The 27984-nt window shown below is 45.3% G+C and overlaps 6 protein-coding genes and 1 pseudogene across 6 annotated transcripts in view; 1 reads left to right on the top strand and 6 right to left on the bottom strand.

Annotated features, from left to right (window-relative positions):
* Window positions 1-756: 756 nt before the first annotated feature.
* Window positions 757-3063, top strand: LOC119287058. Its single transcript, XM_037566552.1, has 5 exons — window positions 757-1301; window positions 1609-1742; window positions 2294-2441; window positions 2568-2674; window positions 2769-3063. Exons 1-5 carry the CDS (start codon window positions 992-994, stop codon window positions 2808-2810), a joined length of 741 nt encoding a protein of 246 aa, XP_037422449.1. The 5' UTR covers window positions 757-991; the 3' UTR covers window positions 2811-3063.
* LOC119283717 lies at window positions 2769-6245 on the bottom strand (annotated as a pseudogene).
* Window positions 6246-6794: 549 nt separating this feature from the next.
* LOC119287057 (magnesium transporter MRS2-A, chloroplastic-like) lies at window positions 6795-12217 on the bottom strand. Its single transcript, XM_037566551.1, has 13 exons — window positions 11791-12217; window positions 11216-11288; window positions 10905-10975; window positions 10396-10481; window positions 10205-10295; window positions 9547-9615; window positions 8683-8763; window positions 8436-8601; window positions 8012-8057; window positions 7848-7928; window positions 7523-7605; window positions 7351-7394; window positions 6795-7222 (listed from the first exon to the last, which is right to left on the bottom strand). The coding sequence occupies exons 1-13, from the start codon at window positions 12148-12150 to the stop codon at window positions 7127-7129; spliced, it is 1347 nt and encodes a 448-aa protein (XP_037422448.1). The 5' UTR covers window positions 12151-12217; the 3' UTR covers window positions 6795-7126.
* Window positions 12218-14297: 2080 nt separating this feature from the next.
* On the bottom strand, window positions 14298-16917 carry LOC119287055. Its single transcript, XM_037566550.1, has 4 exons — window positions 16735-16917; window positions 15585-15708; window positions 15172-15239; window positions 14298-14720 (listed from the first exon to the last, which is right to left on the bottom strand). Exons 1-4 carry the CDS (start codon window positions 16915-16917, stop codon window positions 14598-14600), a joined length of 498 nt encoding a protein of 165 aa, XP_037422447.1. The 3' UTR covers window positions 14298-14597.
* Window positions 16918-17740: 823 nt separating this feature from the next.
* LOC119287053 (probable aquaporin PIP2-7) lies at window positions 17741-19292 on the bottom strand. Its single transcript, XM_037566548.1, has 4 exons — window positions 18903-19292; window positions 18486-18781; window positions 18222-18362; window positions 17741-18137 (listed from the first exon to the last, which is right to left on the bottom strand). The coding sequence occupies exons 1-4, from the start codon at window positions 19240-19242 to the stop codon at window positions 18000-18002; spliced, it is 915 nt and encodes a 304-aa protein (XP_037422445.1). The 5' UTR covers window positions 19243-19292; the 3' UTR covers window positions 17741-17999.
* Window positions 19293-23752: 4460 nt separating this feature from the next.
* LOC119287054 lies at window positions 23753-26220 on the bottom strand. Its single transcript, XM_037566549.1, has 4 exons — window positions 26032-26220; window positions 25838-25958; window positions 24904-24971; window positions 23753-24176 (listed from the first exon to the last, which is right to left on the bottom strand). The coding sequence occupies exons 1-4, from the start codon at window positions 26197-26199 to the stop codon at window positions 24054-24056; spliced, it is 480 nt and encodes a 159-aa protein (XP_037422446.1). The 5' UTR covers window positions 26200-26220; the 3' UTR covers window positions 23753-24053.
* LOC119287052 (protein saal1-like) overlaps window positions 26205-27984 on the bottom strand; it is a 9340-nt gene continuing 7560 nt past the window's right edge. Inside the window, exon 12 of the transcript XR_005140745.1 lies at window positions 26205-26308. The gene's annotated coding sequence lies outside the window, so the exon portion shown is untranslated. The remainder of the gene's footprint in view (window positions 26309-27984) is intronic.

Raw genomic sequence — 27984 nt, 5'->3', positions numbered from 1 at the left:
GTTTGGTCAAAGTCAAACTCTATATAAAAGTTTGACTAACTTCATATTAGAAAATATCATCATTTACAATATGAAGTCGATATATTTTCATACTATACAGTTTTTTGGTATTATAGACGTTCGTATTTCTTGATGTAAATTTGATCAAACTTTGTGTAGTTTGACTCTGACCAAATTTTATACGTGGGGTAAAAAGAAACTTATTAGAAGATCCTTTCATTGTACTACTCCCTCCGTTCCGAATTACTTGTCGCAGGTATGGATGCATCTAGATGTATTTTAGTTCTAGATATATCCATTTATGTGACGAGTAATTTAGAACGGAAGGAGTATTTCTTTAGGAACGTTCTCTGACTTTGGCCATTTAACGAACGAACGGACCCGGCGGTCACCATTTCAAGGGTAAACCCAGCATGAAAACCGCCTGGGGTTTCATTTCGATTGGCCCATGCGTGCCGCACCGCACGTGGAGATATGCCACCACTGACGGACGGACGGTTAGCATATGGATGGAATCGGTTGGCGGAGCCAGAGCGATGACCAAGTACTACCAGCCAGCGGATCCCAGACCTTCCTTCCCGGCGATCCAATCGGCGGCCTACTCAGACCCAGCCCCAGCCCCAGCCCCAGAGAGATCCACTTGGAATAAGATAAGTAAAAAGCGCGCGCACGCATGACAGTCAGTATGTATATATATCTCGCCGTTTCTAGCTAGCTAGGCAGCGACTCTCCACGCCGCCGAAGAGCTCTTTCTCCCCCGACTAGTCTCTCGGCAGCTCGTCTCCCTCCCTCTCCTCGCGCACCCAAGAGGCCATCCATCTTTCCTCCCCCGACCCCATCCCCCTCCTCCTCCTCCTCTCGCACCTTATCTTACTCGTTTAAATACCTTGTCCTTCTCGGGCCTCCAGGAGAGAGAGAGAGAGAGAGAGAGGAACCAACCAGGAAGAAGGGCAGAGAGAGGGGGTGGGTGGAGAGAGAGAGAGACAAAAGCATGGCAGTGCGGCCCGGCATTGGCTCATTTGGCTGCACCAGCAGCAACGCCCTGGCACGAGCAGGATCGCGGTGTCTGGCAGCGGCGTCCCACGCGTCCTCCTCCTCACCTGTCCTCCTGCACGTCAATGGCGGCGGCGGCAGGCAGGCGCATCTCCTCTCGCGCAAGGCCACCGGCAACGCCGCAGGCTTATTAAGCGGGAGGACGAGGAGGCGAGGCCTATCCGCCGTCGCGTCAGCGGCGACGGCCAATGTCAGGCCGGCGTCGCCCCGCGGCGTCAGCGCCAGCGACGTCCTCTGGCCTTCCGCCGGTGAGCCCGTCCGAGTTCTTAAGCTTCGATGCTCTCTCTCCGCTTGGCTGGTGTGTGGTGTGGTGTTCCCGGATCTTCATGCTCTCTTCCCGGCCGTTCGTGTCAGATAGGTGTTGCCGGATATGGGTTTCCTCTCTTCAATGGCACCTGCCACACAAAGATTTTAACCATTTGAGAGCATCTTTATTTGCAAAGCCATAGAGTTTCATTAGCAGTATTACCAATAATTTTTCATCAGGAGTAAGGCCTCCGGTTTGAGATATTGTCCGGTCATGCTCATGCTCAAGCTGAAATTATGATGATGCAGGCGCCTTCTTGGCGATGGCGGTGCTGGGAAGGATGGACCAAATGATGGCCTTCAAGGGAGTGTCATTGACAATTGCACCACTGGGGGCCGTCTGCGCCGTGCTCTTCACCGCTCCAGACTCACCACCTGCCAAGGTTCCTACCTTACAAGTCAACACCAATTTTTTATTTATATATTTGTATCACACACAGCTACGAACAACCTAGGGCAGATTTACAATGACCTAGTGCATGCACTGATTACCTTCAAAGAAAATCTATGTGCATAATGCATCTAACCGTTTCTTACTAGTGTACATCTCCGAGAGTTGGTAGAATAGTAGTATATTCGTAACTACAGAATGCACAAGAGTGGCTGTAACTCAACATATCAGTTCATGTTAATTTTTGAAACAAAATTTCCAGCCAATGAACTATGCAAATTAATATTCTTCAAGTGCTCCATCCATAAGCTCATAAGCGGTTGGTATCAAGCATATATACTACTAGAACACTATGAACTTTGTTCAAGTCTCAGCCCACTGTGATTGATTTCTCAAGTCATCAACAGACCCATAAATTGTGATGATTCCTGAAATTTTTAGTGTAGTAAAAGGCCATGTTATACTAGTTTTTTCATGTGCCTTACAGTGAAAAGAGAGATCTGGATAACCAATACTAACGCTTTCAGGTGGAAATTCTTGCAGAAATATAACATGTTCATCGCTCAGATTGGTTGTGCGGCCATCGGTGTGCTAGCCCTTTCGTTGTTCGGGCCCGGATGGCTAGCAAGGGGTGCAGCTCTTTCTGCATCCATAGCATTCATGACCATCACAGGCTCTTCGCACCCTCCAGGTAAACCCTCAACAGAAATACTGAATTTGTCTTACTTAACTCTTATTTATATGTGCCTTCTTTTTTTCAGCTACAAAATGCAGCAAAGAAATATTTTGAGCTCACCTCTTTTTATGATAACTGCAGCTGCGAGCTTGCCTCTCCTGTTTATTGATGGTCCGAAGTTTCACCACTTACAACTTTGGTATGCACTTTTCCCTGGGGCTGCCGGCTGCGCCATCCTTTGCTTGATTGTAAGTTAACTGTACATCTCATCTATCCTGAAACTACAGCAGAATTATTAGATTGAGAATCAAAACATTGACCCTTTTACTGCACTTGTTGCAGCAAGAAGTGGTGGTTTACCTGAAGAAGAACTGCAAGTTTTGATTCAAGCGGTGGCTTTTCCTGATTCTTGATGGTTGTTTGATTATTATCAAACCTGAGGCATACATAAGTTGACGAAGCGGCCTTTGGATGAAGTTGATAAATGTAGATTTAGTCTTCTTGGTTCATTTACCAAGGAAAAGTAGTAGGAAAAGAAGCTGATTCTGCTTCATAATTGTTATTGATCATTGGTTCACATCATGAAAATGTGAAGTACATATATACCAATCCGAATGGAGCGTGATATTTCGACACAGAAATACCTCTTTTATCCAATAGTATTCTTCATGCAATACAGCTTGTGACTGCAAATGGCAAATGTAAAACATTTCCAACAACATCTGGTAATCTGAAATGAAAAAACAAACTATTCATTCTGAACCATGGTAGCAGTTGCATGCACACTGACAGTGACAAATTACAGTTTGCAAACCCGATACAACTCTGATTAACAACTGAAAAGGTAAAAAGTGTATCCAGTAATATATACAGGTGGGACCATAGATGCGATAAAATATGTTATCTTTGGAGACGTATAGAAATGGGATAATATACTTAACTGTATGCAAACGGTCACTTCAGTGTTGCACTAATCATCCTGAACTACCAACTTGGAAACTTAGCCAATCAGACTATGCAAATCTCAAGAAAAAGGTATCCAGTTATCTCTGTTACTATACATCCCAGCCATCACCTCGACTGCTAAAGAATCTTTTAGCAGATAAGTTCCCATAGACTTCTGAAAATTTAGCAAGGCATTTGCTCCTAACATGATAATGTGCTTGTGTGTTTCGACTAATGGCTACTCCTGAAAACTTAGACATATCAATTGCCCAAGCTGGCTTTACATACTCCACCGTGCTCATTGAGCTTGCATTTGCAAACAGAAAATTTAGAAGGACATCCTCACAATTGAAGAAACTGTCTACCATCTTCCTTCCTACCTCAGCCTTCTTGCTCCAATACCTCTCAAAGGCCAAGCCATGATCCATGAATGCTGCTCCAGTCAGTACCATGTTATAACCTCCTTGTTGCCGAGCATACCTCTCATTGCGGTATTCCAGTGGAGTACCTTCAGCGAGGCGTGGGTAGTACCCAACAATCCTATTAGGGTGCTCCCTCCATACCTTGAACCCACGCTCTAAGTCGTCACATGCCATCATGATATCATCATCAAGCTCCATAACAGCTCTTGTGTTAATTTTTTCATCTATGTTGAATCTATTGTTCAGAGTGTTCTTATCTTCAACTCTGACCCTGACAGGAACAGCCGACTTCAATTCATTTTGCACTGGCGGGCGACCTTTATTCCAGATAACCACAATCTCCCTCACTGATGCACATTTGGAGTAATGCTCCACAAACATCTTCAGATTCCAAAGACGGGCATCATATGTCATAGTTAACAGCGTGAACTGCGAGTACCTACCCTTGATTGGATATGGCTCTTCAGCACCATTGCCACCATATACGCAGTGAGTTCCAAGACAAGTTAGAAAAACTAAGACTAGTATTACTAGCACAACATAAACCCGTCCCTTCCAAGTTCTGTAGTTGATTCTCCCACCAAGAAGAGAACCCAACTTGTTCAAACTGGAAAACAGCGAGCTTAGCTTATACTTCAGAAAGAACTGCTGCTTTCCATGTAACAAGTCACCCCGTTTCTCAGTATGTGGAACATACCATCTGAGTGGTATCGTGCATCTAATTGCACCAATAAGCCCACCAAGCAGAAGAACTAGTAACAGAGTGACTCCATAAAACATGTACCCTACGGTCAGGCGGTGAACTGAATCGTTTGAGGGCACTCTATCACCATCCGTTACCCCAATCCAGAGTTGACTTGATGGAAGCCATTGAACATCAAGGTGATGGGATCGTGCACCGTTCCATGCATTTCGAGCCTTGCGGGGCTTGTCAAAGACAAATGGGACCTCAATTTCCTTGTATTCATTTGCTGTTAGGATTTCTACTCTGAACACTTTAATACTATGGCCAGACACACCACCACTCTGTTTGCCTATACGATAGAGATCGCCGTCATAAACGAATGGCCTGCCTCCATTTCTAAAACTCGACCCGTTATCCATGCTACCGATTGTATTATGCCTGTGTGGATTCCAAGGAGCAAGAGGAGAGCTGCTATACCAGATACTGAGCTCTCCATTCTGCTTCGCACCATAAGAACTTAAATCTGACCCAAGCAGCCAATAGGAACCCCTGAAATTTATGATGACTGAATCCACAAGTGGCTTCTCCAGAAGGACCTTCTCCAGTGTCCACTTAAGGGGGAAATCCAACGCACGATACAACCGGAGATCTCAGTTCTTGCTACTTTCAGGCATCATATAGACCTGTGGAGCCAATAGGCAAGCAAAGAAGCGCATGTGAGAATGATTACAACATGAACTTGTTGGTTACAAATAAAATAAGCAGCTGCGAGTGGGATATTTGCCTTGCTATTGTAGCTGAACACGTATGGGTAGGAGAGATGCCACTCCTCATCTAGCACCAGGCCCAGCTGCTGCCATGTCGCGCCGGCGTCCTTGCTCACGGCAGCGGCAATGTCGCCTTGCGATGTTACGGGGTTCTTCGTCTCGAAAAACATGTAGATGGCATCACCCTGAGGAGAATTTAGCTTCACGTCCATCAGGGCAAGAACAGGAATCGATCATGGTCGTTGTCAAAATTCACATGAAAGATGGCCGGCAGGGTACGAATCACAATTCACAAGTACCACTGCTGATTTCACCTCTCGGTGTCCAGATGTTTGGTAGTTCGAACCTGGAGGAAGAGGAAGGGGCTGGCGACGAAGCTGCTGGGGGACCCGGCCTCCGCCACGTCCGCGCACGTCACCGCCGGGTTCGCGACGGGCCACGCCGCGCCCGCGTCCGCGTCCGCCGAGATTCCCCACTGCACGCACGCGAACCACACGGAAAGCCAAAATTAACGCCACGAGCGACGACGACGACGCGCCTAGGGGGGGAATTGGGGCCGTTGAGGTACGTGTTCGATGGGCTTGAGGGCGAACGGGGAGTCGCCGAGGAAGACGCCGGCGGACCAGGAGCCCTCGGGGTCGGGGCGGCAGCGGCGGGCGTCGGGCGGGCTGGGGAAGCGGGGGGCGAGGGCGCGGGAGAAGGCCGCGGCGACGAGGGCCAGGAGGGCGGCCGCCGCGGAGAGGTAGGCGGCTGGGTGCAGGCGCCGGCGCTGCGCCGCCGGCCGCGGGGACGACGACGACGACGACATCGGCGGTTGGAGATGGGATGTAGTACTAGGTGGATACGTGTCGCGCGGAGAAGCCGTGCAGCCGCGCGCTTCGGGGGCGCTTTGCGCGGAACTGGACGTGACGGTTACGGGAAAAATCCTGGGACGTCGATGGCCGATCCGACGGCTGCCGTGAGCCCGCAGGAAGACGCAGTCTCGTCTTCCTTTGCCCATGGCCACCGGCACACCGTGCAGCAGCGTGACAAAACATCATATCATTGAGATTTTTTATTTTGTTTTGAGAGAACATATCATTGAGATTCGAGAGGGAAACGCGTGTTGTCTTTGTATTAAAAACAGTTTTGCTAAAGCACATCTAGATGTGCCATAAGTATTGCACATCTAAGTCCTATATCATTGATCTTACGTTGAGATTGGTGTGGATATTTTTTTTTCTTTTTTCTTTTCCTTTTCATGCTTAATTCACTCAATTAGATATGCAATAAGTATGGCACATCTAGGGAGGTCGAGTCAGAGAGAGCTCGCACTATTCACAAAATCAATGGTGTTCACAATTGTCACTAGATTCACTTTCAAAAATATTTACTCATGTTGTGATTTACTATGTACTAACATAGTAATAATTATCAGCTAAAGACTCCATACATTTTGCGGCGAAGAGAGTAAGTACAACAGAAGTGCTTGTCATCATCACCGCTGTCGCGGGTTTTGGATGATAGGAAAAATAGATTCTGAAAAACATGAGCAGGAAAACAGCAACCATGAGCACGGTAGGAGCAAAAATGGATTCTGGACATGTTACATGAATTTCCAACATCATCAGTAACATCAATAAAAGTTCCAGATTTTTTCCCTTCTCAGCTCAATAAGGGGATGACATTCCCAGCAAAGTAGCAGAAAAATGCTTGCTCCTTGGTATGGCGTGTGTATCAGTATCCAGAAAAACACTTTCTCCCAAGTTGGTATGTGTAAGCATCCACCAGCACACCAAAACAATGTCATGTCATGGATCCATACGTGCCTCCAGAAGAGATCAAAACCGCTTTATTTACAGTTCTAGATTTCTAGGCGATTCCGCATATGGTGCATGGTGTCTACAATATCTTCCTATCCTTTAGGTACTTGTACATGATGAAAAACCCGGCTACTGCTCCCACTGCTATTCCGCCAGTCGTCGCCCAAAATGCCCACTGCTCCAAAACAAACCAACTGTCAAAAAAGACGGGCATACGCTACATCGGGTACGAATCCAACGGCTAGTGCCGGCACGTGTCTGTCACTGAAAGCGGAATAAAATCTGAGGGGTGCGATGCTATACCGTGTTGTTCTCCAGGTACGATTTGAGGTTCATGCCGAATATCCCTACATGAAGAAACACGGTGATTTAGCCAGGTATAAACAGCATCGTTTAGGAGTGCCATGTAGGAAAATAACCACCTTCTGGTGAATAAGAAAGTACCCAAAGTTGTGAAATGCTCAGATTTGTATACCTGCGATTAATGCTCCTACAGCGACGCAAAATGTTCCGACCTGAAGAAGCAACTCCACTGTGCTTACTTCTAGTCGTCGGGAACTGTGGCAAGGGAAAACGTCATGTCATTGTTTATGAGCAAGTTGGCTACATATATTTAACGGCACCAAAATACGAGATCCTGTAATCCTCAGAATCGTTTGATACATCTGTTGTCAGAGACGTAGGAGCCACCAACTTATACTGGTTAAGTCATTTTATATTGACCTCAACCCAGTTCTTCAAGGCACGACATTCTTGCTTATGCGTAGAACCCAAAACAAACTTAATCAAAATGCACAAACCTTAAGTTCACTGCAATTGAATCTTCCATTTCTCTTGCAGAATCAAGAAGCCTCTCTGCTTGACCATGGCATGATTCACATCTGACAGTAAAAATGCACACCTTAATGAAAATACAAACCACAAGGAAGCAACATGAAACACAATAATTTGTTGCAGAGCTCACCTTTGAAGGTAATTTTCCAATAGCATCTCAATTTCTTCCTCTTCCTCTGTTGAGATCAAAAGTTGCCAATAAATTCAAGTGAACACCAATTAGGTGACTACTAATGAAATACTCTGAGCCACATAACCAAATTTAAAAAAAAAAACATTCCTTCTCAAAACTCCAAGCTGCTCCACATAAACATAACGAAAATACTTTCAGTTGTTTTCATTTCATCTTCATCAGTGGGCCTTCCTTTTCATTTGTTTCATTTCTTCATAAAAATATCACAAATGCCTTTGTACTTTGCCAGCTAAAACTACCTCCGTAATCCAAAAAATTAATCTATTGCTTTTCATACGATATTGCCCAAGTAATTAGATGGTAGAGTAACATACTGAAGGAGCAGAAGATGCAAAGTCGTAATGATAAATTTCAGCTGTACCTTCGGCAACTTGCTTTTCTAATGGAACAGAACATTCCATATCATCACTCACTTTATCTAGTGTACAATTTCTCCCCATAATGCATATTCGACGAATTTCATGGGGATCTTCAAGGAGATCGATGAGCATTTGTTTAAGATCACCTGCCCGTGAACCCAGCTCGACCTTGACAGATGAATATAGAAGCAAAATTAAATTAATTTACCAAATGAATCTAGGAGATGATTCTCAGGGCAGCTGTAATACCAATGATTGTTTGCTTAGACGAAGCTGCTCCAAAACATCACCTGTCAACCGATTTGGTAGAACTTCAAGCAATGTAGCCACCTGAGATGAAATCCCAGATACCCAGAACAATGTTAACTATCTTTTTTAGGTATTACAATAGGATGCATTTGTCATAAATGCAGCTGCTTGATTGACGGTCTCTGATCAATTTGCGTCATATTAAACCATCACAACGTGAGGAGTAGTGGCTTTGCTTCAGTCCATAGGGAATAAAAGGAAAACTTATCCTAAGGTGTTTCACTACTTTCCATTCCACCATAACAAGATCGCCAGTTCATCACAATGAAACTGCAGAGCCAGCATGGCAAGGCTCTTCCCTACTGTTTGGGTGTAAAATAAGATGCAGAGTCAGCGACCTGACCACAGATACGGTATTAAGTTCAAACAGGGCCCCAGTGAGCAACATAGCACTTGTCCTATCTCAGCTTGCTGGCAATTTACAAAAGAATACTTAGTACTATGGTCAGGCAACTAGACGGCTGAAACTGATTGCTAGCAAGTAGCAGTCATCCGGCGAGTTCAGTTGGCAGAGGTATTATAGGGAGGAGGATTTGCACCGGAGTTGGACACTTGTAAGAGACCAAAAGGCTCTCAGGTGTTAAGGCACGGCATGAAATTGTGTAAGCTAAACTAGGAAATAGGGAAAGGGAACAACAGTCCAGAAGTGACCGAAGTTATCTATTGAGGAACAGACTACAGATTACCCTTAAAATGAATGTGCGCCAAGAAAGCGAACAACATCGTATATGGTTCTGTACAAGCATATCAACTGATGTGAAGACCATAGACACCTTAAGGAGACATGACTTTTCAGGTACTCACACGAGGTTCAACATGCATTAATCTTCGTTCCAGCCTTTGTATTCTAGAAAGCAATGCAGCTTCAACAACCTGAACATAATGAAAACACAATGAAAGATTATATCATCTCGCTCCAATGTCTGACAGACCGGTACTCCCAAATTCTGTGAAAAATGCAAGCATGGCATGAAATATTGTCAAATTCAAATGGAAAGGCCACAATAGATCATGTCTTATTACCACTTTATTAACTGAACTGAATGTAAGAAGATTAAACGGGTACACTACAACCATAAAGAATTTAGGAAACCATGGATGATATCCGTATAGTTATTCTTCAAGATTCGACTTACTGGATAAGGGGACTCAGGATGAACAATCAACTTGTAACGATGCTATGCTACTTTTAAATTAAAAATACTTAACTGTTCGACATGATTCATTGGGAAAAATATGATATAGATATGAACAGAAATAAGCAGCTCTTTTACGAATGCTGAGGCTCCCAAATACTGGGTGAGTTCAAATCAGTAAACCTCAAGAGACAGAAAACTTCCCAAGTTTCTATTTTCTAAGGATATAGGTAGTGAAGAAAACATATAGCCAAGGCAACACGTTGTCAAATTAACACCATTTAGACTGCAAATGCAGATGAATATAGTATCTATATATTTATTACCTCAAGTTGAAAAGGCATTGCAGGCCCACCATTGATGTTCCTTGGATTTAACCGAGGTCGTAATAGCTCTAAAAAGACCTTTCCTCCTGGGCTACTCATGTTAGAGAAAATAACTGATAAGTTTGTAGCACAAACGATGACAAGTTCACCAATGCCAGTAGGTCTTTTTCTGAACAAACATACAAACTGACCTGTTATAATTGAATATAAGGACACGTTCATGCATAGCAATTGCTCGCAAGGAACCAAGGTTGAGTAATATGGCCTGTTCACGTACCTACAATAAATGGTGAAACACGAGTTTACATGCTACATATAAACCGTCATATAGCCATCTTTTATACAAAGCAATCAAGTAGTGCCTATTAGCATTTAATCAGTCATAGTGAAGGTTCCTGAAACATATAACTAAGCACAACTTCAGCTGATGTTATGAGTCTGACAGAAATTGCAGTGAACTTAACTTTATTTTCTTATTTTCCAATCTGTTAAAGTACATGTATTTGTGAAATCCATAATCTACTATAAAGACACCAGGTGGTTTTGACTTTTGGAGAAAAGGAAACAATTGTGCTGTCTTAGGAGTAGGTCGTCTGTCGCCCGGCATCTATTGTTTTTACAACTGAAAAGATGCAGATGACAAGAATACAGCAAACAGAGGGAGACCTATATAGTTAAATATTGGAAAGTTTCCTGTTACCAGCAGGGAAGGCATTGAATTCATTAGCCATAGTGACGGGTCAACGCTTCTTGTATCTCGTAGACGGAGGCCTGGCAGCACAAGAGTAAAATGAGATCGCGTGCAAGCACTTAAAAACAACAAAGAAGAATGTTAAGCATCCGTATCAAGAATATTTTACAATTATAACCAGCCAAAATCAAAGTAATGTGTAGTGGTGGTATATGGAGTTTATGCAATCATATGGAGAGTTCGAGCAAGTATGATTGGTGAACATGATGAAGTTAATGCGTTGTGGTACAGAGCATTGGAAACACACTGATTTTACATACCACTTGATTTCAGTAGCTGCCGGCGGCTTATTTTTTCGGTAGACACGCTTCCATTAGCTTTCACTTCTACCACCTGAGTAGAGTTCGATGGTGAGGTGGGGGTTAGTTTGCATCTTGCATGATGGTAAGCTCCAAACCTTGAATTGTGCATACCCCATCCCAAGCCCACCCACCCTTTCGGAAAACATGTCATCAAACTAGCATACCAACTCTTGATTTGAACTATAGGAGAACAAAAGTACACACTGCTCCTTCATATTTTTCGGTCACGACAAGCAATGACACGCTTTTGATGCGTGCTCAAGAAAAAATATTTGTGGTCAGAAATTCAGAATGACCAAATTACTGTATTTCCTTCTAGACTAGAGGCACGAATGCTTGTTTTTACAGACTGCCTCGATTCTGTGGCAGTCTGAAACACTTTCAGAACAATTTTGCAGAAAGAGGGCATGGAGGTTGTGTTTCAGAGCAGAGGTGGGCATTCCTGGTGGATGATGATGATTTTCATGTGGCAATGGCAATGTGTGATTGCAACAATTCAATTTCTGGCCGGCCGGAGTTGGCCGGGGACCTACCTCGTAGACGGGCTCCCTGATGCCAAGCGAGATGTAGTCGGCGGCGAACCGCCCGGAGCCCCTCGCCGCCCCCGCGCCCTCCGCCCCCCGAGCCACGTCGTCCTCGCCCGCCTCCCTCCCTCCCACATCCTCCTCCTCGTCCTCCTCATCCACCTCCTCCTCCTTGGCCGCGGCCCGCCCGTCGCCCCCCTCCGCGGCCCGCGGGAGCGCCTCTCCCCTCCGCGCGGCGGCGGAGAGGCCTAGCTGCGGGAGCGGCAGCCTCCGCAGGCGGCAGACGAGCTGGAGCTGGAGCGGCAGCGGGAGGAGGTGGCGGACGGCGGCCTGCGGCGGGCGCGGGCAGGAGGCGGGCACGGACGCCATGGGCGCGCGCTCCGCGGGGGCATGAAGCGCACCCGCCCTGTGTTTTTTTGGGCCGGCTCGGAGGGCGACGGCAATGGCGAGGTGGAGGGCGGAGGGGGAGGCGGGAAGAGGGAAATGCTATCCAGTGGTTGGGCTGGTGGCTGTCCGGCCTCCCGCGGAGGGGCATCCGGGCCGTCCGACGCCCGATCCGACGGCGCAGGCGGGTCGGGGGCTGGCGATTGCTCCTTTGTCGTCCGCACGTACCAACTGGCCGGCGGGGCCTCCGGGGAGTGAGTTGGTGAGCTCATTCCACGGCTTGTCGACAGCTGGTGGTCCCGTCGCCGTCGCCGTCACGTCGTCGCCGAGCTATCCTTCTTCTTCTTCTCCGGCGACAGCGAGCGCGGGAGAGGGAAATGTGGTAGAGAAATCCCGTCGGCCGTATACGCGCCCGCGAAGACGACTGTTGATGCGCGCGCGCGTCGTTTGTGTTCGGGAGGCTTTTTTTTTTGTCTGATTTGATTGATACAGGCGTTTTCTCGAATATGAATATCGGATATTTCGGATTGTTCACTGCCACTTTCCACCTTAGCTGAGACTGTCGTTTAGTTTGTGCTCCGACCACTCGGCTACTGGCATAGGCAAGCTTGGGTTCCGCAAAACATAGTATATTACTTCAAAATATACTAGAAGTATCAAGCTATCCTTGTTGAAAATATGCACCGGAGACAATAATAAGATATTATTATGATATTTTTCATTTTCGTAATTAAGTTTATATTTATGTGTTATAGTTGCATTGGTTCTTTATGAATTACTGAGAGATTACATCGTTAGTATGTTGTCGGTATTTTCATATAAAGTATTTATGTTGTCGTTATTATTTAGGTTCCTCCCTGGCAGCCTACAAGACACACAAAGTTGTGTAGAACCTTCATGTGAATATCCAATAGTTATCGTCCCAACAAAGAGCGGAGGAAAATATTGATTGTGGCGTTTCGATCACACTCAATGTGTTATAAAGTCTTGTGTGAAGTAATTGTTCAAAAATTTGCAAGTGCCACTATTGAAGGTAGGCGAACCAGAAGCCGGGTTGATCCAATCACATAACACAAGAGGAGCCCGCCTGTATTTCGTCTTCGAGGAGGACTGATTCCAAAACTTCAGACAAGTTCGGAGGAGCTACTGACGATACATTATACCTGGGAGGATAGTCATCATCTTGGCATGCAAGCCAAGGTTCCTTTGGTCAACTCTGAGTCGGGGTCGATTAGAAAATCTGTAAAGCCTACTGCTAAGTAGATCGAGGATCATCTGACTTATCATCAACACCTCGGTAGCTATTACCACATCCTATCTGTAACCCCCCTCACATGAGGCGTTTTTACCATTAATCAAAAGCAAAGCAAGAGATAGGGTGTTACCTCAAACCATGACGGTCCGAACCTAGGTAAAAACCTCGTGTGTGATCCCTTCTGGTACATCCAGCCGCGCTCTCCACCCTACTGAGGACACTGGCGAATTTCGATACCATCACCTTAGAGGTATGGTCTTCTATCAGACATGCGGCCTCGTGGTTGGTGTGGAAGACAAAGCAGCGGCTCTGAATCATGTAGTAGGGTGCCGACTCTAGTTGCCTGGGTGATAGAGTCATCAGCTCATCTGGTACACAACCTCGAGGCCGGTGCGTGTGTTCTTGAGGTTTGTATGCCAGAGCGGCAGCTCCGGGTCGTTTGATAGGGTGTCATATCCAGTTGCTTGGGCGGCAAAGTAGTCAGTTCGCTTGGGGCGCAACCTCGGGGCTGGCGTGTGTGTGGGTATGTATTAGTTTTTGGCCAATTTTCCTTTTATAAACAGGTCAATTATCTTCTTGTTCTTATATGAAAAAAGGGAGAGCTCCTGCCAGTTGCTAAAAAAATGTTTGCTTCAGACTTTCAGTCAAAATCTAGTATTAATTGAAATAGTTTTTGCAAGAGTCTTATAGATTAGTTTGCTAAATATTAATGAAACGATTGGGTCTGACAACAAAAATATTTCCAGGGACGCCCGATTTGATACTAGGTTTCTTTTCCCAAATTACTGATCTCATAAGTGTAGTGAACTCAAACCATAACGTGTTCACCAAATTGATGCAACCAGGGCGAATCCTGATGCATGAGACATTAAGTTAAGTCATCAACAGAACCACTAGCGGCGGCCCAACACGACTACACGAGACTGCAGGAGATGTCACGAATCAGTCGCATGAAAATGTTGAGAGATTCCAGTCAAATTTCTCGCTGTTGGAATTTGGACGTGCTCCGACGTTCATCTGAGATAACCCTAAAACAATTCGAAGCACCAAAAGGGCCTCTCTGAGTTACCAGCGGGCGATCTACAACAAGGTAACGAGCACGGGGACAGAGTGGCAGCAATGCTAAGAGTGCTACACTGACACGAATCATCAGGAGGGAGCAAGGAGTTAAGAGTGCTCATGACGGTGAGCCGACACCAGAGGCATCAGCCTCGTAGAACAAGTTGTAAGCCTCGGCGACTTCCATGTACCACATCGCTTCACGGTCCGGCTGCGTCGAGAGATCCACTATCTTGTGCACCTGCGACGATCAAATCCAGGAGGTAAGAGATGTATCTGACAGCATGCACCGTGATGCAAGATATAACGGCTTCTCTGTGAAATCTCAGGTGTGGTAAGCACTGAGCATACAAACAGTAAGCAACTGCTGAAGTGTGCACTTAAGACAAAAACTGTAATTTTTGGCCCAAAATCATGAGTGTTGTTGAAGTTAAAAGGATGAACGCCTCGTTCATGAGTACTAGTGTACTACGAGCAGACATTACTATTATTCTTTCTATTTGCATAATCATTAGACAGGCAGCCTGGAACTCCAGGTGTTGGCTCAAGTATTCAAATGGTTTCAAAACTGAACTTCACCTCAAACAATATAGAAAGCACCAACAGAAAACCTCAAAATTTCAGTATATGGATACAGATATGAATGTAAGCAGACAAGGATGGGCAAAGAGTGTAAGGGAGGGAGATGGAACCTTGACCGCTGGCAGATTTTCGGTAGACTCTGGCGCAATATATGCCCCAATAATCAGCACATACATCCCTACAGCATGAGATAGGGCCGTCAGTAAACAAATCGTGAACTAGCCTGAAAAAGAAGCAGAGCACGAAGAGAGTAAAAGCATTGCAAAATGCAAACAATAAAAATACTACTGTATGTAACACTTTGCCAGGTCTGATAATTAATTTAACTCATGGGGCATCTTGTCTTGTGGTAAATTCTAGGTTTTCCACACTTATTTTTGCAAGCAGTTTCGCATCAACAGCACTACAGCAGCAAAACAACACGTGCAATTTGATTATGTCGCACAGGCAAAGTTGATCTTCAGAAACAACATATCTAAGAAACGGAGCATAAGCAGAGGGGATCGAAGAAGGTTGGGAGAACCTGGGCGCCAGGGCTGGCCCTTGGCATCCTCGGACCGGAGCATGAACTCGGTGACGCAGGAGCCGTCATCCACGAACAGGCTCCCGTTGTCGCCGGTGCTGTAGTCCACGCGCACGATCACGCCCTGCCTGCCGCTGCAAGTCGTCAGGGCTCCGAGCAGGGGAACGGGGAATGGCGGGGAGAAGATGTGGGATGGGTCGGGGTCGGGGACCTGGATCCAGGCTCAAGATGGCAACGGGGACGAAGCCCATCGGATTTTGCCTTCCCAAACCCATCCCCACGAGAAAATCGTAAATCCGTCCCCGTCCCCATCACCGTGTGCGGGGCTAGTTTTCTGCCCGTCCCCTAAACTCATCGGGTTTCGGGGAACCCACGATAAAATCAAAATATTTAAACAAACATAGTGGCGACAAAGAATAACATTTCAGCAGCAAAAACAAGCACATTTCAGCAGCATAACTTGAGTAAATTTCAACAAAAAATAATAGTAGATGGTTCAACAACTATATAAGTTCTGAAATAGAACTTATAGTTCACAAATCACTTTAAAGTTGGAATCATCATGGCATCTTTCACATCTCCAAGCCTCCAAACGACCATCTTCAAATCTTCCAATGCCAAATCAAAGTGCCAATACCTAGGGAAGATCAAAATTCACTCAAGCTAAAGTTAAACATGAGAAAATTATACACATTAGTATTTGAAATTCGCAAGTACCTGTACTTCACCTGCATTCCCTCTTGAATGTCTTGAAGACAACTCTAAAATCTTTGTCCTTATTCATTGTCAGCATCTATGAGAATCAAATAAGTAGTAATGAACATCTTATGAAACATTGCAGCAAGATAATGATAAAACTTTATGATGATATGTAAAGAAAGACACACCTTTATATTTGTTTCTTATCCAATCTTGTTAACACATCAAGGCCTCTAAGATTTCGGGGGTAAGATGACTACGGTGGTAAAAATAATAATGTAATTTCACGGGTATTGCCGGGTTTCGGGTTCGGGGACTACCGAAACGGGTGTAAACCCACGAAACGTGTCGGGTTGTATAATGTGCCCAACAACAGCTCCGCGGGGATGAAAAGATGCCCATCCCCATCTCCTAATAGGGTAAAAACCCATGGGGACGCGGGTTTCGGGGCCCCATTGCCATCTTGAATCCAGGCGCGCTGGAAGCGGATGCCGAAGAGCATCTGCGCCGGGGAGGAGCCCTCGGAGGAGGGGGCCGTGGTGGAGCCCGCCAGCTGCGAGGCCAACAGCTTCAGCGCCGCCAGCGAGTAGTCCATCGCCGTCCGGCCGCCGCCGCCGCGGGGGCGCCCCTCCATTTTACTCGCGGTTGCGATTCGTGCTGGTCGCAGTTGCGCGTATGTTCTTTTTTTTATGCAAAGTTGCGCATATGGTGGTAGGGTAGGGCTCCACATCCATACACGATACGCGGGCTTCCAAACTGGGCTCAGACGGTGAAAGGCCCAAACATCTGAATTCTCGCTATCATTTGACCATTTTTTTACTCCGCTGATTAACTTAACATCTCACGGTCCCGATATCTCTCGGGAGTGCCCTTGTTACACGCTAAAAAACCCTATAGGGAGGGTAATCTGGTGGATTTGCAGATCGTGATGCCGTCCTAGTCTCCTAGACAACTGTTTGCGATATGTTGCCAGCCGCAAGCGTTTGAAAAGCGCGGGTGATAGTCTGATAGGTAGCCCTATCGCACAAGTGTTTTTAGGCCGCATCGTGCATGATATACCATACTAATGCAAACATTTTGTTTAAGCAAATTGTGTGGGATGTTTAGCAAGTCTCATACAGCTTGTCCCAGATAGCTCTCCCGATCACACACGTGCACTTTAGTGTCTTCGTGTGTGGTCTGAGGAGCAATCGCAGACGATTAGTCTGGGTCTTGTGCGGTGGACCCCTATCGCACACCTTCACATAAGACGGCGGTTTAAAACTATGTCAGCGGAAGTAATTTAAAACTATTTGCATCCTGCAGCAGTGATCTCACATGTTAACGAACAACACACATCAAGACACGCTTAATTAACCAACGGTACTATAGCAAGATTCCGTACGTTACAGGGCCAAGAGAGGTAGTAAAAAGGGACCAACAAGTTTTTATTCTCATTACACGGATGAAAAAGAGGTAAATACACCAGTGATGATTAAACTTATTATGGATGTTCACTCTATTGTCTGAATTTGAAAAATATGTCAAACCGGCTCTAAAACTTGGCACGAACGCGCTAATCTCATTCGTAGACGTAAAATGCGTCGACACATATAGCATCGTATACGGCTGAAGTGGCACCGACATGGCATGGGACCCACTTGTAGCGACGAAGCAATAGTACCTACTGTTATACGCATGCGCATGCATGGTCTCCTCGATCTCCACGATCGATCTTCAAGCGGTGGAGCTGTTCCTCTTGAAGGAGCCCATCGCCGCCAGCGACTCCTTCACCACAGCCCCGTCGCGCAGCACGATCTTGTGGTAGAACGCCGCCATGGCCGCGCCGGTGAAAGGCCCGACCCAGAAGATCCACTGCATGCAGATCATCAACGGGACACTTTATTTTAATCTCATTAATTTTCTAACAACAGCAATTAATGGGTCCCACGTACGTACGTGTTGCTTCCAGGTTTCGTGCTGGTTGTACAGCACGGCGGCGCCCAGGCTCCTCGCCGGGTTGATGCCCGTGCCGGTGATCGGGATGGTGGCCAGGTGCACCACGAACACCGCCATGCCGATCGGGAGCGCCGCCACCAGCTGCACGCAGTTAATCGACGACAAACCATCATATACATAGTATATAGGCACTTCCGGCCGTGATCACCACGAGCTAGCTAGCTAGCTGAGAGTGAGTGAGTGAGAGGAGAAGGCGTCTGGTACGGGGACGAAGGCGTCGCGGGCGGTGCGCTTGGGGTCGGTGGCGGAGAAGACGGCGTAGGCGAGGACGAAGGTGCCCAAGGTCTCCGCGCCAAGGGCCGCCCCGAGCGAGTACCCCCCGGCCACCGCGTTGGCGCCGCCCCCCAGGTCGTCGTAGGGGTGCTTCATGATCCCCTTGACGACGCCCACGCCGACGACGGCGCCGAGGCACTGCGCCGCCACGTACAGCACCGCGCGCACCAGCGTCACCTTCCCGGCCATGAAGAGCGCGAACGTCACCGCCGGGTTTATGTGCCCACCTGCATTGCATGCACATGAAAGACGACAATTAGTTCTAGATACACCCATTTCTATCCATTTCTATGACAAGTAATTATGGGCGGAGAAAATATGGTGTGATAGAGATGTGTATATACCAACCTGAGACGCCGCTGGTGGAGGAGACGAGGACGGAGACGGTGGCGCCGAAGGACCAGGCGACGCCGAGGTAGCCGACGCCGGTGCACCGCTCGTCGGCGGCGGAGGACTGGTTCCTGTACCCGATGACGGTGGCGATGCTCACGTAGAGGAGGATGAGGGAGGCCGTGAACTCGCCGATGAGGGCGCGGTACAGGGACCACGTGCCAAGCTCGCTCGTGTCCAGCGCCCGGACCGCTGGCGGGTCCCCGTACGGCACCCTATGGACGACGATATCTGTTGTCTCTTCGTCGGCGGTGACCACCTTCTCCACCTCCTTGGCCGCTATGGTCGTCTGCGGCATGGTCGGTCGGCTTGGTTGGAACCTCTCTCTCTCTCTGTGTATGTGTGAGAGAGAGAGTCTGGTAGTAGGATTGTTCACGCCAAGAGTGCAAGCTTAAATAGGCATGATGGTGGTCAAGTGCTGGCAAAGCTGCATGCATGCGTGATGGAGGCTGTGCTTGGACTAGATACTTGGAGTTGGAGGAGGTTTTCTCCTTGGAATCTACTCCTACATGTCCGAGAGCTTCTACCGCACGGGTGATTAACCTAACGGCGGAGGTGGAATATAACCAACAGGAACCCTACACCTACGATACTGTTTTTTTTAGGGTCACATCTACGATACTGTTAGTAAGCCTTTATCAATCACATAACATTTCTTACGTAGATGTAGCATTGCTCTTCCGTTTACGAATTATATATGTCGACCGGATCTTCATCCATTGTTCAATGGTGGATCGCCCCATTCATTTATCTTTGCTTATTCTTAAGTCTTAACGGATCCATAAATACCTGGTCCCCAATTTTGGATCTCAAATCTTCTCCCGGATCCTCCTGGACACTACTCCCAGATCTTGTGCCGCTACGTACGTGTTTCTCCCCCGGATCAGCCCGCCCCGCAACCCCCGGTGTGCTAGGAGGTGGCGGTGGCGGCCGATGTTCTTCTCATGAAGGCATGTTGTTTCTTTTGTTGTCCGTCGGTGTTGCTCGATGTGCATCGTTGGGGAAACCATCGTCTTGTTCAACAACCTCTTCTTCTGAGACTTTGTGAGCAAGATCATCGGCTTGGTCTCACGATACTGACCGACCACTTGCCTATACCAGGGTGATGCCCCATTTTTGCCAATCTTTGTGGCACGTGGTGGCCTACTATTGCGCGGGTTAAATGAGGTCTGGTCTTCTAAATGTCTTGTAGGTACTTTGGTGGTTGAGTTTCTCTATGTTTTCCATTGCAAGTGAAGCCATGGTGGCACAACGAAGATGAGTCTGGTAGCTGGCTGGCTTCGGAAAGAATATTGAGGTGTATGGCATTGGTTGTACATTGTTCAAAAAATCTCCCGATTCAGTGATTTATCGTCCGCTTTATCTCTACTCCTAATGAAGCAGTTGGTAGCCTCGTACGGTTTATTTTCGTCCTCCTCCCACCTCCCCTGGTTTTTTTTCGTCCTCCCTCCCGCCTCCTAATTTCGTTGGTTTTTTTCGTCGGTTTTTACTAGCCCCCTCCCACCTTTCAATTTCGTCCGGTTTTTATTCGTCCCGCCTCCCACCACCCCCTCGTACTGGTTCTTTTTCTCTCTACTCTTTCCTTGCAAACCAATAATGTCCTAACATACAAAAGATCATGAATCTATCTTTCCTTACCCGAATCAATCGCTCCCTACATCAGTGCATTTCTTTATTAAGAAAACTAACACGTAAATTCTAACACATTGTAAACAAATCCCGTTATGGACCTAATTAATTTATTATGGAATCTATACGTGGTCGCATTGGTTCTTTTACTCTTCACTCTTTCCTTGCAAACCACTAATTTCCTAACATACAAAAGATCACGAATCTATCTTTCCTTACTCGAATCAATCGATCCCTATATCAGTGCATTTCTTTATTAAGAAAACTAACACGTAAATCTTAACGCATTGTAAACAAATCCCATTATGGACCTAACTAATTTATTATGGAATCTGTAACGGGATTTTTGTAACAGAATCTGTAACGCATTGTAAACAAATCCCTTTATGGAATCTGTAGTTTAGATTCTGATTCATTTCAATCACGTAAATAAATAGGTAATTAACAATTCAGAACTCGCACCATATATTTGAGATTATCTTCCTAAAATATAGACGTAATATTTTCCTCGATAACCATCCAAAACAAAATGAGATATTCCTAAATAGCAAACCATTAATTCTGCGCACTATATCATTATTATTATCTTCACTATTAATTGACTATCACAAGTTTCCTAAACAACAAAAGAACATATATTTTACTTGTGGGTGTACGCATCTGCGCGCCCCTACGGATGACGCCATGCGTGATACGATGGAGGATGTCGTGGCCGGGCCTAACACTTGCGTGATACTCAAGAATGCCACGGCGTGCATCACGATGTCAAGGACGGCCATGACAGGAGGCGTGTCGTCATACCACCACGTACATGTGTTCGTGGACACGGTCATATTATATTTCTTGTCATTAATACACAGAGACACACATACTACATTCTCAAATCAAGTGTGTCCACTAAATGTCAAGAAATTGGTTAAGGAAATGTGTCCTAAAATACTTGGTAGTCGTCATCATTCGTAGCAGCCATTCATGCGATAATATTTTGTAAATCGAGCACTGAATCAATTTGGAAATAAAACCATTAATGTAATTAATTAACTAGATGGTTAATTATGTATGCAAATAATTAGGTCCATTTAAATAGAAATTATTTTTTGCATCCAATCAATTTTGAAACCAAGTCATTAATGTAATTAATGGTTTAGGTAGACACTTAATTATGCCTACAGATAATTAGAAGTAGAGATTTTTTCCAATTAGACGGGTAATTAGTCGATTTGGTTGGCAGTTAATCAGGCGTGCGAAGAATTAGGTAGGTTGTTAATTATTTATGTAATTAATTAAGCAAGCAGTTCATCGCGTTGAATCAATTTAAAAGCGCTCGTCGGCAAGGACAATCAACAGGCTCTCAGCGACATGGTCGAGCACCACTTGGCAGCATGGACAACGGACACCATGCGCCCGCGACATGGACGACCCAGCGTTCACCAAGATGGATGACGACCATCCTTTGCAGGATGTCCACATGTTGACGGTTTTCGAAACGTTCGCAGATGAGTACAACACGACATTAGATTGGCGAGGTGGTTCATGCTATAGTTGAAAGCGAGTGTTTCATGAATAAGAAGGAAAAAAGAACTAAAGCGACCAAGTGGTCCATGGTGTTGGAGATGTAAAGAGTGTTCCAAAAATATAAAGTGAAACAAGAAAGAAAGAGTATTATAAAAAATAAGTAGGAATGAGAATTAAAACTGGCGAGGAAGGAGGAAGAAAAAGAAGATGAGGCGTCACTGACAAACGCGCTGATGTTGGTGTCAACAAAACGGGTTGGCGAAGAGACTAGGAGTAGAAGATGTGGGGAAGGACGAAGAAGAGAAGAACATCAATTATCCCTTCTATCAATGAATGGTATCTGGGCTGGAGGTGGAGCTTATTGGCGACTAGGAATACATTCAGGTTGCCACTTACCTCCCATGTCAGTGTGCATTTGCGAAGTTGAATGGACCTTTGAGACTGATCTCTATAGTTATTTATTATTTTGTGTCAATAGTATGTGTTAGTTTAATCCACTTTATTATATAATAAATATGAAAAAAATTATCTTTATTGCAACGCATGAGGAAGATGAGGTGGGTGTCATTTGATTTTAAAGAAGGAGGCTCCAGCGAGAAATGTCCCATTACGGCGGGAAACCGAGTGAGAAAGGAAAGGTCCGAGAGAAAAAGGGGGCGATACGTTGTGGGGTGGAGTTTTTTGTGTTGGGCCCATGTGTTGGAGATAACATGGGGGATAGTCTGAACAACCGCATTTTCCCCCATATAAGGTCTAAATTTGGGGCAGCCCAGACTATCCATACGGTTAAATTTTGAAGAGCCTACTAAGCGTTCATTTGATGTCCGAACATGTCCGGACCTTTGAGAACAAATGAGTTTTGACCTTACAGCTAACCTTAATCATTTGTTTAATTAATTTATATATGCATAGCCCGTAGCAACGCACGAGCGTTCTGCTAGTCACTACTCAGGGGGTAACCGATAAGATTATGACATATCTTCACCGTTTAGCTTTTGGGTCGATTTATCACTCTGACAAGTGATTTATCAGGAATCTATCGATAAACTGAGCCTATTTCTAGTATTTTGTGTGCAAAACTATATTTATTTGTGTTTTTTAAACCTTGTTATCAAATATGTATTCTTGTCCTGCTTTTATTGTCACTGTAAAAGTATTCAAAGCCAAGTAATCAACGTAACACTTTTATCTAATAGTATTTGTTTATTTTGAATATATCATGTTTTAGTGCTACGAAACTTTTAGTTGCAAAAAAATGCCGATTAATTATCGACCGATAAAATCGATTAATAGGCCGATTGCTGATTAATCTCTAATCCCCGGCCGACCGAAACGCTAACGATAAGCGATATCCTCAACATTATTTGGTTGTATCTTATTTTGTCTGTGGATTCAATTACCCATTATCTGGTTGTATTTTATGTTCACTTGATCATATATGCTCCTAAAAGAAACATATTGATTTTTTTTAATGCGAGGCAAAGTTTGGTTGCTTCTTTAGTTCTTCTATATGAGCTTCAATCACTGGCTTGAACAATTAGTGAGAAGAATGAGCCATAGCATGCTGATGGGTGCTTACTCAATTATTTTATCTCAGAAACTAGCGTACTGAGAATCTGAGATGCATTTCTGTGACGCTTTGTGCAAAATCAAGACTCTGTTCATGGTACGGGGGGTTCCTTCTTTTGGGGGCAAAAAGAGGGAAATTCCAAAGAGCAATGCTTGTTTGGGCATGCAAGCATCGTCCGAAAACCGAGCTCTGAGTGATGAACTCGATTCTGGTTGTTTTGCTTCAGAAATGAGCGAGCCTAAAGTAAGTCTAAGCCTATATGGACTGCCGACCTCCACAACAAAAGGAAAGCAGAGCATTCTCTGAGGTGAGTTACCAGCAGCAATCTACGACAATGGCAGCAATGTAAGAGAGTGCCGCACTGAAACGGATCGTCGGGAGAGACCAAGGAGTGCTCATGGCGGTGAGCCGGCACCGGAGGCGTCAGCCTTGTAGAAGAAGTTGTATGCCTCGGCCACTTCCATGTACCACATCGCTTCACGGTCCGGGTGCCCAGAGAGATCCACTATCTTGTGCACCTGCAACGATCAAGTCCAGGGATGCTCGAGTATGAGATGTAGCCGACAACATGCACCGTGATGCAGGATATTACTTCACACAAAAGCTTTCATTTTGATTTGCATTGGTAAGCCATGGTAAAGTGGCAATTGACTGGAGACTGAACACATAATCTAATGATAATCTAGGGGGTCAAACAAAAAAGGAATCCAAAAAAATGCCTCCCACTTAATCTAGGGGGAAACATTACATGTCAAGATTACCCATCCATACATTAGATAGCTCTTGTAATAATATGATACCATGCTGATTACAACACTACGACAGCATGTGATGACATTACTAAACTTTCTGTTATCCTCAATACATTCAAATGATGAGTTGCAAGAAGGATGCCAGGCCCAAAATCATGGCTGCTATTAATTGAAGTTAAAGGATGAACCACTCCCACGAGTGAGACTACTAAATTGTAAATGAATACTAACATGCATTACTATTTCCTTTTTGTATAACCATTAGTCAGGCAGACTCTGAAACTCCAGGTGTCGGCTCAAGCAAACAAATGGTTCCAGAACTGAAGTTTGCATCAAATAATCCCTCTCCCGAATTACTTGTCGCAGAAACTGAAGTTCAGGACGGAGGGAGTAATAAACAAGGCACCAACAGAGAACCTCAAATTCTTCACAGTACGTGGATAGGAATAAGCAAGGATGCATAAATAAATAGAGTAAGAGAGGGAGACGGAACCTTGACCATTGGCAGACTTTCAGTAGACTGGGGAGCAATATATGCCCCAATAATCAGCACATACATCCCTGCAGCATAAAATAGAGCCATCAATCAGCTAGAGTAAAGAAAATCATGAATTAGCTTGGAAAAGAAAAGAGGCGGTCGGTCGGGCCCCCCAGAACACGAACAGAGTAAAAGGCATTGTAAAAACAATCAAAAAAAAGTCACCGCCTCCGTTCCAAATTATAAGACGTTTTGGATGTTTTGTATGGACTGCATGCGGACTTACACAGGTGAACAAACACACTAAAACACGCCTATATACATCCGATTCAGAGAAAAAGTTAGAACATCTCGGTACGGGGGGAGTGCCACCAAGTACCACTGTAGCATTTTTACCAGGTCTGATAATAATGAATGAATTACTTCATGAGGCCATCTTGTGGTAAAGAGCCTCTACTGCAAAGAGTACACCTGCAGGGTATTTTGATGGTGGCTGGGATTGTTCGACTCTTGCATCGATCATCCCGAGGGGGTTCCCAAGTAAATTCTAGGTTGTCTTGGCATGCAGTTTCGTACTCCCTCCGTTCGGAATTACTTGTCGCGAAAATGGATGTATCTAGATGTATTTTAGTTCTAGATACATCCATTTTCGAGACAAGTAATTTGGAACGGAGGGAGTACATGATACCGCTTTTTTTCAGGGGAAATAATACAGCTAATGTTACTGAGCAACAGCAGCAAAACTAGTAGTCCCTCCGTTCCAAATTACTCGTCGTGGTTTTAGTTCAAATTTGAACGGAGTTGAACTAAAACCACGACGAGTAATTTGGAACGGAGGGAGTACTACATGGGCAATGTCGCGGCACAAGCAAAGATGGTCAACAGACACATCATCAATCATATCTGAGAAACGGAGAAGGCGAGACAAAATAAGAGAGATTGGGGGAACCTGGGCGCCAGGGCTGGCCCTTGGCATCCTCGGGCCGGAGCATGAGCTCGGTGACGCAGGAGCCGTCATCCACGAACAGCCTCCCGTCGCCGACGCTGTAGTCCGCGCGCACCACCACGCCCTGCCTGCCGCAGCGAGCCGTCAGGGCAAGGGCTCCCAGCAAAAGAAGGAAGGGACGGGGAAGAAGACGGGACCTGGATCCAGGCGCGCTGGAAGCGGATGCCGAAGAGCATCTGCGCCGGGGAGGAGCCCTCCGAGGAGGGGGCGGTCGTGGATCCCGCCAGCTGCGAGGCGAACAGCTTCAGCGCCGCCAGCGAGTAGTCCATGGCGGTCCGGCCGCCGCCGCGGGGGCGTCCCTCCATTTTACCTCCACTCTTTTTTTCTCGGGCTCGCGGTTGCGATTCTCGGTCTTGCAGGTGGCAGTTGTGATACGGGCCTCCAAGCTGGGCTCAGACGGTGAAACGCGTCTCCCTCAAAAAAGACGGTGAAACGCGTCAATATTTGTGGTACGGGCTTTCATCATGGGCTAAAAAGACTAACTAGTACTGCTTCACTCACCGCTCAGAAAAAAAAGGTACTGCTTCACTTGAAACAGAACAAAAACTCAAGGGCCTCTCTGATTCATAATAGGATTATTAGAACAGAAATGTCATGCCCGCTCGAATTCTAAAGGATTTGAGTTTGTTTGATGATTGCATCACAGGAAAAACAAAGAATTATTTTAAGAGGTTGGAGTGGATTCTAAAATTCGTATGAAATGTACTCCCTCCATTTTTGTATACAAAACCACGTATCCATATTACAGGTATTAAGGCAAAAGTAAATGTGTGCTTAAGACTACTCACAGTGGGAGTAAGGGGGTGTTTGTTTCCAGGGACTTTTTTGTGTAGGGATTAGAAAAAGTCCCTCTTAGATACTTTTTTATCAAACGGGAGGGACTTTTTAGGGACTAAACTAGACATTTGGGACTAAATGAAGAAGACTCTTAAAGAGAGTCTTTTTAGGACTTTTTGGAACTTTTCTAACAATGCCCCTCCATGCACCCATTGGGACTTTTTAATTGTTATTTTTCTATATACTAGGGGCAACATGGTCATTTAATAATCTCTAAGAAAGGACTAGGGACTTTTTAGTCTCTGAAAACAAACAGGAAGGGACTTTTTAGTTGGGACTAGGAAAAAGTCCTAGGACTAGAGAATCAAACACCACCTAACATACGTGGTAACATCACACTTATCTAGGCAAAATATATGATGTGGCACGTAATTAATGAAAAAAGAGGCATATGGTAACATAACTAGTTTACTGTAACATCACACATATCAAGAAAAGATGAGTCTACAGCATAATAAATGAAGTGATGCATGACACAACACATATGTTACTACCCACTGTGGAGGTAGTAATATAGACTAGTAACATATGCATGTTACTACTCTAAGTTACTCCCCATTGTGACTAGTCTAAGCCAATGTTTGTCGTGTTAATTAATGCATATTTTTTTGTTCCACCCACAACAAGCCAACGCTCTCACTCCTTTTGGTTGATTAATGAGGCGCATGTAAGCCAACCTTCTCACAACCACATGCATGCAAGAGATAATTAATGTCCTCCTTTGCTACAGTATGAGGCAAATACTATCAATTTTGTCTTGATTAGTGTTAATGGCCTCGTATAGCTATAAATTGTAATTTTAATAGTGGCTTTGTATATAAAAGTGAAGGGAGTAGTACAGATGATTCCCTAAAGAAATTATAGGATTCAATCCTACATATCATGTACGAAAAAATACTATACTACTTTGAATCAAAGGAGACCTAACTACTGCTTTGTTGCTTTTGAGATGACAGTCTTACTTTTCTGACAGAAATCTGCTTTGGTGTTCACGGGGAATTCATTCTCTTGCTTACTATACTGTGGCGGGATGATAGTCGCTGCATTTGTGCCTTTACAAGAGCCGTGGCAGGTAGGCAATTTGATTCCAATAAAACCCGGTGCAAATAAGAGAAAACTGTCATTCAAACGCAACGATGAAAACCATATCTGCATCAATGTCTCAGGTTTACATATCAATTCGGATGACAGAAATAGTTCTCACCCAGAAAACGAAAGCTTTAGACCAAATTTGCGATTTTTCAAACTTGGCA

Source organism: Triticum dicoccoides, chromosome 4A (assembly GCF_002162155.2).
Source record: "Triticum dicoccoides isolate Atlit2015 ecotype Zavitan chromosome 4A, WEW_v2.0, whole genome shotgun sequence".
Classification (NCBI taxonomy): Eukaryota; Viridiplantae; Streptophyta; class Magnoliopsida; order Poales; family Poaceae; genus Triticum; species Triticum dicoccoides.
The sequence above is the reverse complement of the archived record's forward strand: the minus strand, read 5'-3'. Positions and strand labels throughout refer to the sequence as shown.